Here is a 15,551-nt window from a genome sequence, read left to right on the forward strand (position 1 = left end):
AAGACAATCACCTATTTGTTTCTTTTTTTAGATTTAAGGGGGGGGGGGGAGGATTGAGTGATGTTACCGGTTGCACTTCCCCTGTTTCGGGGAAGATTTGTGAGATGCAGCCGGCCGACGGTGGCCGGCCGGGGTCAATCCGGCCGAAACGGGTTCGGCCGGAGGTGGGCGAACGGGGGCCGGGCTTCCCAGCCCCGGTCCCTCTCTTTCCTCCCTCTATTTCCTCCCTTTCTTCTTCTCCTTCTTCTTCTCTTCTTCTTCCCGTCCGGCGCCGCCTGTGAAGGGGGATGGCCGACGGCGGCTGGCCGAGCGCCGCCGCCGAGGGCCACGGTCGACCGCCGAGGGCCGACCGGAACCACCGGCCGCCACCCCCCCCCTTTTTCTTCCTTTCCCTCTTCTTCTTCTTCTTCTTCTTCTCTTCCTTCTTCTTCTTCTCTTTCTTCTTCTTCTTCTTCATTCGGCCTGGGTTTTTCCTGGCTTTGAGATCCGTGCCTCAAGTGGGGATCAAACCATGAATCGGTTTAGATTATGAACCGGTTCCACCTAATCCTTGTATTTGGTTTGATCTGGATTTGAGTGAATGGATTTGGGTTATGGTTTGGATCTGAGTCAGAAATTTAGGTTAGTCTGACTTGAGTCTCATCTGGTCTGATCAGACCTGGTTTGGGTTGGGCTAGGGACCTGTTTGTGGGCTGAGTTGGGCCTGATTGGATCTGTGGGCTGGTTTGGGTTGGGCCCGAAATCTGATCTGAACCTGTTATCTGGTTTGGTTCAATTGGGCCTAATCTGTGTTGGGCCACAATTGACTTGGGTTTAAAGGGTTCTGATTTTAGGGTCTATGTTTGATCTTAGGGGCCCATTCTTGGATCTTTGAACTTAGGAATTTAAGGGGTTGGAATTAGTTTAAATTATGTTTCTAAATTAATTAAATAATTAATATTTATGTTTAACCAGGGGTTCGTGATATCTGTGGCAGGAATTTTTTTAAGCGATCCCAGGTAGGTGACCGTTGCTTTAAAGTAGAATTTTAACATGTATCTTGCATATGTTGATTTATTAATTTATTATTGGCAATATGTGTTAGAATTAGAATTAAATATTTAATTTCATAAATTATTATGTGCTTTACTGTTGGGAGTATGATTATGACTTTGATTTGGAAAGTTGATTTATTGATTTTTAAAATCCGCGTGATTATAGTCTAGGCCCCGCCAATGGAATGATACGTTGGCCCTGTCGACTTGTACTGAGGAACTAGTTCCGACACCGCGACCACCGGTGATAGAATAGTGGCAGCACAGGGGTGCGTTTTGCTCTTCGGAGCGGCTCAGTGGAGCGTGAGTTTGGCACCAGGGGGTGCGGCACAGTGGTGCGTTGGCTCAGTGGAGCGGCTCTTCGGATAGTTGTATTGGCACTTCGGTGTAACCATGCCACTGGGTGATGTGGCCGTAGTCATGCGGTTGAGATATTTTGAGTCTCGGATCGGGTTTACAGATTATTGTGTGGATTTTTGGATTTATGAGTTTAGCTGCTTTTATATGCATTATGACATGTTATATGATGACTTTATTGCATGATGTTGCCTACTGAGCTGTTAGCTCATTCCTACTATTTACATTTTTTACAGGTGATGATATGTGACTATGGGGATTACGGGGTGGAGTGATCATGATGTAGTTAGCTAGTAGATATTGACTTTTTCTTTTGACTTATGTATATATGGACATTTGAATTGAAAGTTGGAATTTATCTTTGTTTAGCTATTGATGTGGAATCTGATTCATCTGCCTTGCGTGCCTGCGGGGTTCGCCCTGCAGGTGCGCGGCGTCTGCTCGCACCCCGGGCCCCGGGTTCGGGGCGTGACAACATCTAAGTCATCTACTTGTTGATGGATTAGATAGCAATAGTTCATATAAAGATAAACAAAAATATAAATACTCCGTAATAGAAACCTTTCAGTTTTTTTGTTTATTTGATCTAGCTCAACCTAGTTTTTTTAATAGAATTACTTGCTTCCGCGCTTTAGGTCCAAATTGAACTTAGATGATGAGCAAAACAAGGAACATCTATGTATTTGGTTAATTAAATATTAACTAGGACAGTGTTTAGCATTATTTCCAATTTCCAATTTTTATATAAAATAAAAATTAGTTTCTATTTTTTCAACTAAAATTTCAAACCCGCAAGATAGTCATTTGGATTGTATTTAATGGTAGAGCGGTTGTGGCCGATGGTGGTTGTTGTCAATAATAGAGTTGACGGTGGGCCAAAGGTAGGATGGTTGTATTTTTTGCTTTCAAAAATTTGAGGAATCTGACCTTTTTAGTTTCATAATTTCTAGAAGCTAACAGAATTTTCAAAAAACTAAAAACAAAAACTACGTTACCAAATTCCATTTCTATCTCGATTTTTATGTTTTGAAAATAAAAAATAAAAAACTGGAACTAGAATTGATGCCAAACAGAATTTGGGATAAACCTAGTGGTTGCACCTTTCCTTCGCAAGTGAGGAGGTGATGTTGTTTTCCAAGTATGTGACCACCTAAATTTACTAGGTGGTGCATCCACTATTTTCTTACAAAGAAAAACTTTATCAACAACAACATACTCTATGGCCGTAAAAGATCAATTAACAAATAGATATAAGCTATCACTACCAACATAATTAATACTTAATTACACAAAAATATCACTAATAACACATCAAATATCTTAAATTTCAAAAGCATCTAAAAAGAAGAGAAAATCCATGTTGTTGGTTCTGGAGTCATATGAACTATACCCAATTCATATTTGTGATTGAACCAGTTTTTTCCTTTCAAAATACCGTTATATTAATATTTGTTTTAGCAATCTTAGCTCTCTATTCACCAACTAGAGATTCTGAGTTTAAACCTAGGCATGAATTCCCAACTAACGACTAGTTAGAGTGACTGTGAGTCTTCCACGTTTTTTCTCAAACACTATTAAAAGAAATGTAATGGTCAATTTAACTAAAGAAAAACATCAATCCAGATATAAGACATTGGAAGTATCTTTTTGATCTTCCATTTCAATAGGTTAATTATTTTGCTCCTATATCTTCCAAAAGAGAAAGACTTGTGAGAGTTGTTTTATGGATCCTCAAGAGAGTACATGAGTTCTCCCAATAAATAAAAAATATAATGTGCCTGAATCTGATCAGAGTTTATGGTGGTGGAAGAACCGAATTAAAAAAATGAGATATTCCAGTTGTAAGATATCTAATAAAATCGTAGCTGAAATGGAGGTCTCATTTAAAAAAGAAAGATAGCAAATATCTAGGGTTCCTTTTTTTTAATCCTATACAGATAATCTGATCCGCAAGGATCATGATTGAGAATTGTTCTATTGTTCTTCGAGAAAGAAGGAAAATATAATCAACTTGAATTTCGGATAGCTATTTGAAATCTTAGAAACAAACTTGATTTGTTATCCCATGCTGCTTTTCGTAACAAAAATATATGGAGTTTTTTTTAGAAAAACAAGTTAAGAAAAGTTGTGAGTGGCTAATGGCAGCTATTTTTTTTTTTCCACTGTTTCCTTTAATTCTACGCAAATACACAATCCACTTTTTAGCCATGTAATTAGTAGAAATTATGTGGATTGGCTAATAGGAAATCATTCTTAAGTTTTTCCACGTGTCACTGAAGAAAAGCTGAATGTCCTATCCAACCGAAGAAAAGCTATCTTTGATGACATGTTTTCGTGTTCTCGATGGCGACCGAAGATAAGCTTAGGACCCCGAATAACAGGCCCAAGGAATCGGCTTGCTCCTCTCCAATCAGACCGATGGGTGGTCCCATACCTAAAGAATGGTTTTTTATTGGCTTGTCTCTGGATATAGTCCTTGATCCTAATGGTCCAAACCAACATCCCTTTCCTCAATTGGTCCAGATGCTTCGAGCTCGTCTGATATCTGAATTGGTTTATGATGTAGAATTTTGAACTTGATATCCATAATTTTATTATTTTATTTAAGGCTTATTTGGATATTTCTCTAGATTTGAGCTGAAAATTTTATAGAAATCGGACATATTGGCCTATCTAGTTTATATTTTTTAACAGCCTGTCTAAATCCAACCTAGATCTTATCTTTTGGGCTGCAGGAAGAAAAGAAAAAAGAACCATGGAGATCTTTTATTCTTCCCACAGAATTTGGGTTGGGTGGAGCTTGATTGTTTACTCGTGTAGAGCAAAACTTCTTTGTGGGAGGGCAATTCGGCTTCCACCTTTCCAATAGCGTGTCTGATCTCACCACTCGCTACGTTTTTGCAGCACATCCTTAGAATTATTACACCACATCAACAATCCATCGAAGTACTTCAAGTTTGTTAGTTTGAAATTCCATAAGATTCGGACTCCAGCTATAAATAGATTCGAATGGTTTTCTAAAAGAGAGAACAAAAAATTAACTTGGCTACGCGAGACTCTATCTCTCATCTCTCTATTTTTTTTTCTCATTCATTTTTTATTCATAAAATCTTTACCGACTTAAACATCGGAAAGTTTGGTCAGAGTCAATTCGGCGAGCCTTTCACTCTCTACCTATTATTTTGCAGATCAATAGAGATGATCCACTTTGATATATGGAAATCGGTAGCAACAGAACTCCTTCCTATCACGAGGATTTCTATACAAGTAACCAAATCTACTGATCTCAAAAAGAAGAACCAACCAACTCTATTTGTTCTCTTATAAATTCTCATTGGTTCTTCCATAGATTTGGTTTAAGAATCCAATGGATCTTTTCTTTATAAATCATTTCTATCATTTGGACTTGTAGCCACTTAGAACTAACCAATGAATTATGTCATGCGCTCCAACTGCTAGAAAGTAGAAGCTAAGACTAGTCATGTGACTTTGAACTATTTTCTCAGAACTTCTACATTCCCACTTTGTTTGTTTAAATTTTTTGGACCAACCACAGGACAAACAGTGCGTGGGAACTGCCCACACTTGGGATGACTCCAAAGTTGCCGTACGACTAATCCCTGACTGCATGGAATTGGGGTCAGGTCCGGTCTGACACGGGCCAAGCCGGTCCAAAGCATCACGGTCGACGAACTCAATTTTTAGGTGTCCTATTAGGCGGCCCAACCAAGGCAACCGGTTCACATGAGCAGTGGGGCCCTACCCCAAGATCACATCCTTACCCTAAGTTTGGGACTCCTGTCCTTGGGCTAACTACCTCTATCTGCCCGAATGGAAAAGGTGCAAGAATTTTTGCTATTGTTTTTGCTTGCACAGTCCTTCATCTGCCAAAAATGGTTGTTGGTGGGCAAAGTTAGTGATAGATTATAAGTATGGCAATAAAATATCAAAGAGATGGAGCCAAAGTTTTTAATGCCCCCAATATCTTGGCTTTGGATAAGTGAGCAGCTCCAAAAAAAATTTGGACAGCATGTTTTATCGGCTTGTGCAGCTAAGCTTTGACCAACAAAAGTTTGGGTAAGATTGATACTTAGTATGATAAGTTTGAGCTCTCTTTATGTGTCTAGGTTTGATTCTTCTATTATGAATTACTCCGATATAATGACATATACATTGGCATGCTATTTAAAGTCTCATTGAAATCAATTGATGTGAAACTAATTTAATGAAATTGCATAAATATTTAAGTATTTTTTTTGTTTTTTCAGGCAAAGTAAGCTCTTTCATTAGGTAGCAGCAGTAGCTTAAAAATCATATAAAGAACTTTGGTCACATAATTGTTAATTATCATACCTTTTGTTTAGATGTAGGAGTAACTATATATGGCTACTTGGTTGCTCTTCTAGCTACAATACTCCTAAAAGTAATTTGTTGATAAGAACATTTGGGTAGACAATTGACATGTCAAAAAGTGGCTCTCGTAGACATACTAACTTGTGAATTGATACTTTTAAGTTGATTATTAATTTGAACATGCATTTGCACTTTGATCTGTAAACAATACTATTGACGAAATAAAAATCAAACTTGTAATACACTTCTACGATTATTATGTAATTTCCTTTCTTCACATTAAGCATCTAAGTTTTTGGAACCTATCAGAAATTATGTCTTGATTTTCTTTTTAGCTGGATGAAAAGAAATACAAATAAGCAAGAAAAATAAGAAAAGTTAATGTACAATTCTAGATTACAACTGGCACTAATAGTTTCGTTTTTTTGGTTGAGGTAAAAGACGAGAACTGCCATCAACAGTCCAGTACTGCTAGTTATTTAACTTATCCTTAGCGGCACAAAAAAAAAGAGAGAGAAAAAAGTTATAATTTCACAATAACAGGCGAAATTGGAGGGAGATAAAAACAAAGCAATTTGTCATTATGTATGCTTTCCCTTCATTCTTTGGATTTTCACCTTCTTATTTTTCTTTCCAATGACATATATTCCAAGATTGCAGCTGATGATTACCGGCATGATCTTGGCATCAGTGGTAAAACAAACAAGAACCTTACATGAATTTGTATCTTATAGTTAATTTGTCCCATTTTTTGGGGTGCAAGATAGTTTGTCCCAATAACAGTCATTGCTCCAATATAGGCAAATGCTAAAACAATAAATCCTTACTAATTAGTACCTCATGTAATATCAAATTATTATATGTAGGTGACACCCATCGTATATGCTCACAACCCAAAAAGTCGAAATTCATATCCAACACTCCAGAGGTTTCATTTCTAAGTGAGTAATGTTTTATATATGTTAACATATAAAATCAACTTTAGTTCATAGAATGTATGCCTGCTTAGTTCAATGCCTATAGGCAATTCTCATGTGAGTGCAAGATCAAATCCTTTGTTGTATAGTACGCCAATCTTATATATCATGCATTCTTAGTTTACACCAGGCTAGTGCAAAATCCTCTGAATTATTAATTGAACTGCATGAAATATTGTGATGGTGATGGATCAATTATGTCCCACAATACTTGAATTGAGTTATATCCTTTCAGTTGCAAGTCATCCAATTTGTAACATGTGGTGCAATTATGTTGCATATCTTGTCTATCATTAACTATAGATTAGTATGTAGTTTTGAAATTACAGTTTGTAAGGAATAGAGCACAAGCTATGTAGTGCATGAATCTATCTAATAGATGAACAAATTGCATCATGCAGTTCGCATTTTAGATCAACATGTGCAAAGGACATTAATTATTTAAAATTATTGTAGTATGTTGTTGAATTAATTCTTCAGAGAAAACAACTTCTGTCATGCAATTTGGTTGGGTGTGCAAGGAGAAGAATTCTTATGAAGATGCATGTAAAATGAGGGGATAGTCTATAATTATTTACGTTGATATCCGCGGATGTACGAGTTCATCCTCTCAATAACTTATAAAACCACGAGGACCTCCATGATAAAGAATAAATAATAAGTTTAATATTGCACTAGCTTGAGTTCCTGGGAAAGCCTCGAAGGCAAAAGGCATAAAGTTATATGACCAAGAACCCAATGCTCAGTACCATGGGAAGTTTCATCTCCATCGGTGGAACTACAATAGCCTGATGCCAGTTATTGCTGAATCAACCTCTGACTGTAAATTTGTAGTTTAACTAAAAGTATGAACTTTGAACTTTTCATACTCAAGGCATGGTGCTTAACATATGAAACCATTGCAATTTAATTACTTATTTGACTCTTTGCTTGGGATTTGCAGCAAGAACCAAGTAATCTGCGGTAGAAAGAGAAGGCTATATGGAATTATCTATATACACCCAGGGAGTAAAGAAAAGAATCCCCCTCCATGACACAGGCCAAGTTTGCTCAAAAGAATATAAGCTCATTTAAAGAGTTTGTATGAAATGCTTCAACTTAAATATATTGTGGACTTTTGCTCAAGTTGCTTAGTATTTGGATTTACGTCAAGAAAAGAAAAGGTGCTGAATAGCTGGAAGCATTGTATGTTTAATAAAGCTTTGACTCCTGAGAAAAAAGTTAAGCCCGTCATGCACTTTGCTTGGAATTGGCAACAAGATCCAAAAATATGGTAGTGCAAATTGAAAACAGGGATATATGCATGCAGTTATTTATATATCCAAGAGAGTTGAGTAAAATTCCCTCTCAAGGACATACAAAACTCTTCTTAAGATCATAACCGAAAGAGGAAAGATAAAAAAAAAGAAAAGAAAAAGAGATAAAGTGGTCCTCAAACTTGCACCAGCCCTAGGCTCTGAGACAGCCTCAAACACAGAAAGCACAAGTAGATAGCCAAGAGCCCAACGCCCAACACACTGTCCAGCTTCATGTCCTTCCTTGGCAGTATGACCAGAGCCCACAGCAGCCCCCCTATCATAAACCCTAAAATCTCAAACAGTGCTGGCCCCAGGGGAATCACAAATGGCTCAGGGTGCACTGTCCAGGCCGAGACCACAAGCGACAGCCCTAGCCCGGCCAAAGTATTGAAGATGGGTCCTGCATAGCACCCAGTGATGGCAATCTGGGCCCCATCCTGTCCCCCATTCATGGCCATGGCCACATTTGCTATCAGGTCCCCTATGGAGTTCCCCCATGCAAGCACCGTTAGCCCCAGTATGGCAGGACTTATCCCAAAGATGTATCCCAAAGAGACCAGAAGCCCCACCAACTCCTCAGCTATGATGTAAGTCCATAACACACTCATCAGGAACCCTCCTGCTAACCATGGGAATAATACCTTCTTTGGTGGGCAACTCTTCTTTGTTGTGTGGAGTGCAATGATCCCCAACACCAAGCCCACCAGTCCAGCATACAGGTATATGGTCAGCCCTTCCTTCGTGCCCATTCCTCCTCTCTTTGAATTCCAGAGTGCTGCCACTAGAAGTGGTGCAAATGTGGCTGAGGCCACTGCAAATGGCCTGCACCACCTCTCCTCGGAGACATCGGGTATCGTCAGCCTCCTTGGAAGGTATAAGGGCATGTCGATGAGGTACAGAAACCAACCCACGTAGTAGGACGCAGATTCTCTAAACTTGGAGTACCCTGATGGATTCTGTTGCTGGTTGGCATCTGGATGAGACTCTTTGGTGATCGATACGGGCTCATGGAGCTCCTCGTGGTCGAGGATCGGGACGACGAGGTCCTCATACTTCTCGCGGCAGAAGTGGGTGGCGGACACGATGGAGACGTAGACAAAGTAAAGGGAGGTGAAGGCCATGGCTCCCCATATGTTGACGCGGCCGACGAGGAGGATGGCAAGGAGGGAGGAGAGCACGAGCACGAAGAAGCAGACGTCGCGCACGAAGCACGGCCGGTCGATGCGCGCCGCCCTCGAGCCCGAGCTCGCGGCGCAAACATGGATGATGCCTACCACCACGCATGACACGAAGAAAGCACCACCGAGGACACTGCTCAGGCCCACCTCCCCCGAGCCTGACCGGAACGAGATGATGCTCGCAAACACGTCAGGCGAGCCATTACCCAGCGACAGGAGCGTAACCCCAGCTATCGTTGGTGATAGTCTCAGCTCCCTCGACAGGCTCTCCACAGAGGTGCAGAAGTAGTGAGAAGCTGTGTTTCCTAAGAGGTAGAACAAGACCAGTAGCCAAAGGGCCAGGAGGGTATATCCTAAAGGAGGGTATCGCCCACAAATACAATAGAAGATATTGAGATAGTTGACATAACCTTGAGAGACGCATGGGATGTGGGTCTTGAGGTATAGGCACCTGGAGTGATGATCTTTATGCTTTTGGAGGCCTACGCAGCCATCTCCCTTAGGAGCCTTAAGGGTTGTGAGGTTGAAAGAGGGTGAAGGAGACCTTATGTGGGTGGTGAAGAAGAAACACAATAATAGAAGGAATGTAGTGTTTATCATGGCCTTGAACTTGCTGGAGAACACAAAAGCCATATCAAAAGCGCTCTCTCTCTCACACACTCTTGTTAGAACCAACCAACAAAGAGAGACAGGAATGTTCAAAAAGACATGAATAGAACAGAGAGAGTTTGGTAGTGGTGAATTGACTCAAAAGATATTTGTTTGTTGAATGGAGGTGAAGAGAGAGGTAATCGAGAGGAGTGTGGATAAAGAGAGGGAGAGAGGGTATATCACCATGATAGGGCTTTTGGTGGTGGTGTTCCTTGGATTCTATGAGGCTTATAACGCCTTAGTGGTCGATCGGATGGCCCTTGGGAATAGGGCCGTTTAGCCTTGGACTGTGATAAATGCAAAATGCTCTGGGTAATATATTTGGGGTAAATGAGTGCATTGGGCTCACCAGTTCCCCATGGTACACTGAAACAGCAAACCTCTCCTAGTGCAAACCATACTTCACATCGGGATCCGGAAAATACAAGAAGAGAGGACATGTGTTAGTCTACGGTTTGAGGGTGATGGTGTTTCCGGTATAGGGTTAGTAGAGAGAATGGTCTTCCATAGCTTGGGTGAGTCTGAGCAGTCCTGATGGTCATGTCCCATGCGGCACTTTTATAAAACGTTCTGAGTCTCGTGAAGAGGATATGGGGGTATGGGACACCTGAAATTAAATTGGAGGAAGAAATTTGTAATGAAGGAAGAAAAGAGTCAGTGGGAGGGATAGGGATTGGAAGCCGGATTGAAACTTCCTTTAGGGCACATGGATTGTAACAAGGAGTCTGGGACAAGGATATTCTAATCCTAGGCTCCATAGAGGGGTCACTGTGCTGGCCATGCCGCTCAAGACCTCAAATTCGTTAGCCTAGCTTTCATCTTTTTCCCTTTTTGTTTTTACCTTCTTGTTCTTTATAGAAAGTCATGGACTAGCTAGCTTTCTTGCCCATAAATTTTTGGTGAAATTATTTATGCGGATTGGGCAGGATTTGGATGCAATTCCAACGGTCGAGTTTGGGATTTGGACCTTAGACAACGACAACTGTCGTCTTTAGGTACGTTAGCCTTAGTTTTGGATATTATAGGCCAAACTGAACATTTTGGCTTGTGAGCTAGTATATGCTATAAAAAAGTTGATACTTCATCCAAGACGCACTCTAGTTATGAGACTATTATTCTTGAGCTGGATTATGTGCAAATCTAGTTGGGAATGGGTGGTTTTCATATCTACCAGATTCAAGCACTTCTACCTGAAATGCACAAGAGAAAATGGTGACCACTATATTAAGGAACCAATGAGCATTGGAATGAAAAGACCCAAACAATTATTCTTGCAAAAGAAGTTCTTCTATTGAATTGGCAATGGACTTCGGCCTCATTCCAAGATGCTTGAAGCCTAAATCACATACCTTTCGTTTTCTGATTTCTCTTTTGGTTAGGTCAGCATATAGCTAAGACATATACATATAAGAAAGTCCCTTAGAAATACTACATTCAGTATACAGACCGTAGAAAGGAACAAGTTGCATGAAACCTATTTCTTATTTTTTTTTTTTTTAAAAACGTTGCAAGCATGCAACCTGATAGTTGTATTACATGCTACTAAATTATGTAGCATATGTGGCTAATTTTCTCCTCCCAACAGACGCTAGAAAGTTGATTCCTGTCAATCTTTGCAAGGCAATTTGCAAGCACACATTCATTTTATTTAGTATATGTACGATATATATACTAACCTTGCTTGTATTAGAATTGACGATATTTCTACTTTAGTGCAGGAAAATGGAGATATCATACAAAACAGTTAAGAGGCTGTTGTCTAACCATCCCCATGCTTCTTTCTCTACACTCTACATGAAATCTAACTAAAAAAATTGGGGCAACAAGACAGCTACATAAGCCGTGCTACTTTTCGTGCAAGATTTTTGTGCTTGGCATCATTTCTTGGAATTATGGCTTTGTCTTGAGGGGCTAGTAAACATCTCTTTAGGATTGACATCTCTTCTACTACATAAACCATGGACTATTGGATCCAAGTGTTTGTGAAACTCTAGTCATAATCCTCTTTTCTTTTATTACCTCTATCCTTTGGTGCATCAAGTTAAGATGTAGTGTTTATTAGAGTTGGAATAAATATGACGAGAGTTGTAACTCAAGTCAAACCTAATTCTAAATTGGATTAATGAGGTTTGTCTACACAAACCCAACTTGACATAGGAAATACAAGCTTAACAAAATCCAAACTATGATAGCTCAATGAAGTTGAACAATCTTGCCTAGGTCTATCTTCTTTGTTCTCTCTCTCTTCCTCCTTCCTTCTGTATGTGTAATGTTGTCTTGTACATGCATGCATGCATAGGCACACGCATATTTGTCCACCACATTTTGATAATAAAACTGAAATTAAAGTTTTTTGAGAACTAGAACCACAATATTAGCAATGCTTGTCCTCCCTCCCTTTTCATCAAAATAAAAAATAAAAAAATTGTTCCTCTTAAGCTGCATCAGGTGGTGGTGGTTTATGGCCTATGAAGCTCTTTATTTTGCCCTATTCTTGTCGTCTCTATTTAGTTGGACTTAAATGAAGTATTTGCTCGTTGTGATTTGATTTATTATTGTGAGGATCTATTTCTCCCATTTTGCTCTCTGTATTAGGTCATGGACCTGTGGGTGACCTTGCGTTCCTACCACTTGTTAGAGAAAGGGTTGTTGAGAGCTAGAAGGCTTCAAGTTCTCTTATCAGAAAGCTCCCACATAGGACTAAAACCCATTTAAATATTAGTAAATTAACTTCACTATAAAATCTAATCAGGATTTTTTTTTTCAAACATTGTGTTGGCATTTGGTAGGGTGTTAGATTCAGACTTGTAGAATTAATTAACATATTATTATACCACAAGAAACTACAGCTAAATTTTTTTTGAAGAGATGCGATACAAGATATGGAGTAGAGAATCCCAGCACAGTTTCACTATCATGGTGTCATATGCTGACAGTCCAATCTCCAACGGTTGGTGACCTTGCTGGCCAGTGCTCGGTGCATGGGAATTACTTTTGTTATCCAGTTTTGCGGGATGAAGAAGGAGCAGGTGGTTGAAGGAGACCAGGGGATTAAGGGGTTGGAGTTTTAAATTTTAAAAAAGATTTAATTTTTTTTCTTATTCCTTATAGATATTAAGTTTTAATTTGGATTTATTATTTCATATTACAAATAGAACTTTCTAGGTGTATGATACTTTGATTTTCTAATAGTCTAAGAACGTGTATCTTGATTATACTAGAAATTGTTATTTGATTGTTTATCAAATTTAATTCAGTTGCATAGGACTAATTTTGGTCTAATTGTCAGAATTAGAAAGCTTTAATTTTTTTTTAAGAAAAATCAGTTTTTTTAGAAAGTCATATTGCTCTGAAAATTGTGCAAACATATTTTTTGCAACTTTAAAAATAGTGCAGAAATTTTCTGCAAAATTAAAATATTTACAGATTTTTTTTTCTGTAACTTTAAAGTCCATGCAAAAATTCTATAGCTTTAAATTTCTGCAAGTTTTCTACAGTTTTAAATTCTACATAAATTGATTTTTTGCCATCTTTGAAATCTGTGCAGAAAATTTTCTGCATCTTCAAAATCTACGCAGAAATTTTTACAGATTAAAAAAATCTGTGCAGAAAGTTACTGCACCTTTAATTCATACAGAAGTTTTCCACAGCTTTAAATTCTCTTCAATTTGATTTTCTGCATCTTTAAAAATCTATGCAGAAATTTTCTACATCTTTAAAAATTATGCAAAAATTACTGATGCTTTAAAAATTTTGCATATTATTAGTTGTTTTAAATTCCTATTGATGATGTTTTGAAAAACCATGCAAAAATCATAAATTTACTTGTTATATTTCATAGTGTAATTATGATTGCATATGTTTGGCCAGTCAATTATTAGAATGCTGACACATGTTATAGTTCTTCATGGAAGTTCCTTATATCACAGAGACGGAACAGTCGCATCTTTTCGGTCATCTGGATAGAATCTAATACCATCTGGTTTGGGATTAATTGGCTCAATCGTTTTAAAGATAATACTATATTTGGAAAAACCGACAGAAGCAAATAACAGTATGCATCATACTACAGCATACTGGTGCATTGTATACCCAAAACCGGCAACAAACAGAAGAAAATCTCTTTCCCTCAGTGAGAGAACAATAGGATCACAAAAGATAAAGCAGCAACAAATACTGCAGTGCAACAAAATTATTAGAGGCCAAGATTTTTATGTGAAAACCTCAATGGCGATATACCAAGGGACTGAGTCCAGATGAATCTTCTACCAGCTCCAAGAAATAACAGGATTAAAAGGTTGTTTTCTCTTCTTGGCCAAGTCAAAGATCACAATATCAAGACATGGAATTAATGTAGGGTAACAACAATAATTAATCTAGAAAACAATATTATTTTAATATAATATATATAATATAAATATAATTGTAACTCTACTAGACAATAAAAAACACCATATTAGCATACTATTAAATGTTATATAATCCTATTATACAATATAGTATATAATATAATATTATATAATAATTATATATTATTATTATCATATCATAGCATAATATATAATATCATAATATGATATTATATAATATATTGTATAATTTATCATGTTGTTATTGTATTATATGATATATTTTTTAGTTACACAATAATTGGGTTTTGAAAATGGAAACATGTTCTATTTATGAAAAAATATTTTTTTTCATCCACCTATCCTCAAATAACATCCAAGCAACACTTCTTATCTCCTGTAAGCATTCAAATCCATAAAATGCAAAATCACTTCTTTGTATAACAATATTTTTACAGCAACAAAAAAATATGATTTAGTACAATTAATACCAGGATCCAAGTGGTTCCTTAGGGCTTTCCATGTTTATTGTTGCTCTTGCTACTTTTTAGAGCCCTTTTTCTTTTGCAAAAAAAAAAGAAGAAAGGGAGGTTTTTCTTTTGATATTTAAGGTCAAAATACATTCCACCAAACAATGATATAAGTGTTGTTTACATCCATAGCTAAGAGCATGTTAATTATCCTGCATCTATACAACCCCTCTCCCCCTACCCTGTCCCATGTTCACCCAACATAAGCAATTATGGTTTTAGAAATCTGGTCTCGAGCTTAAGAAGCTTACAACTAGAGGTGAGGGTGATAAAAATCAGCTTCAAAGCTTCGATCTCATGGTCACTTTACTAATGTCTATGTTATGACTAAACTCCCTTTACAAGGATATTTTAGGCGATGAGAGCTGAGAATTTTTCGGATGACAATATACTCCATGACTTTGCAGTGGTTAGCCAGCAACGCCTGCCGAATCTGCATACTGAGGGGATGAGGAAGCATGCAAAGCTTGGGCTCAAATACAAAAGAGGCTAAGAATTCGAATTTTGCAGACATTCCCTACACTTGCTAACCTACCATGATCCATGAAGGAAATAGCCAATAACATCTTGCAAAAGGATTAATAGGAGACCTCATCACAAACATAAAACAAGACCATAAAGCCCATTGCCTCTTCAAAAGCAAGCTTTGGGCCATAATCGAAGCCTTTCTCTTGGAATAAGAGATAGGTATTCTATTTCCCTTGATAGAGATTTTATGTCTTTCATAAAATACATACGTCATGGGTAGACATAAGTCATATTGAGTTTCCCTCCATAGATATTCTATTAAAGCCAGAGTTATGACATGCCTCATTTCCTTGCAA

The 15,551-nt window shown here is 38.0% G+C and overlaps 1 protein-coding gene across 1 annotated transcript; it reads right to left on the reverse strand.

Moving 5' to 3' along the window:
- Nucleotides 1–7,992: 7,992 nt before the first annotated feature.
- LOC103708179 (cation/calcium exchanger 1-like) lies at nt 7,993–10,672 on the reverse strand. The gene has a single exon (XM_008792996.3). The coding sequence runs from the start codon at nt 9,828–9,830 to the stop codon at nt 8,154–8,156; it is 1,677 nt and encodes a 558-aa protein (XP_008791218.2). The 5' UTR covers nt 9,831–10,672; the 3' UTR covers nt 7,993–8,153.
- Between the last annotated feature and the right edge of the window lie 4,879 nt (nt 10,673–15,551).

The sequence above is a fragment of the Phoenix dactylifera genome, chromosome 8, assembly GCF_009389715.1.
Source record: "Phoenix dactylifera cultivar Barhee BC4 chromosome 8, palm_55x_up_171113_PBpolish2nd_filt_p, whole genome shotgun sequence".
Lineage (NCBI taxonomy): Eukaryota > Viridiplantae > Streptophyta > Magnoliopsida > Arecales > Arecaceae > Phoenix > Phoenix dactylifera.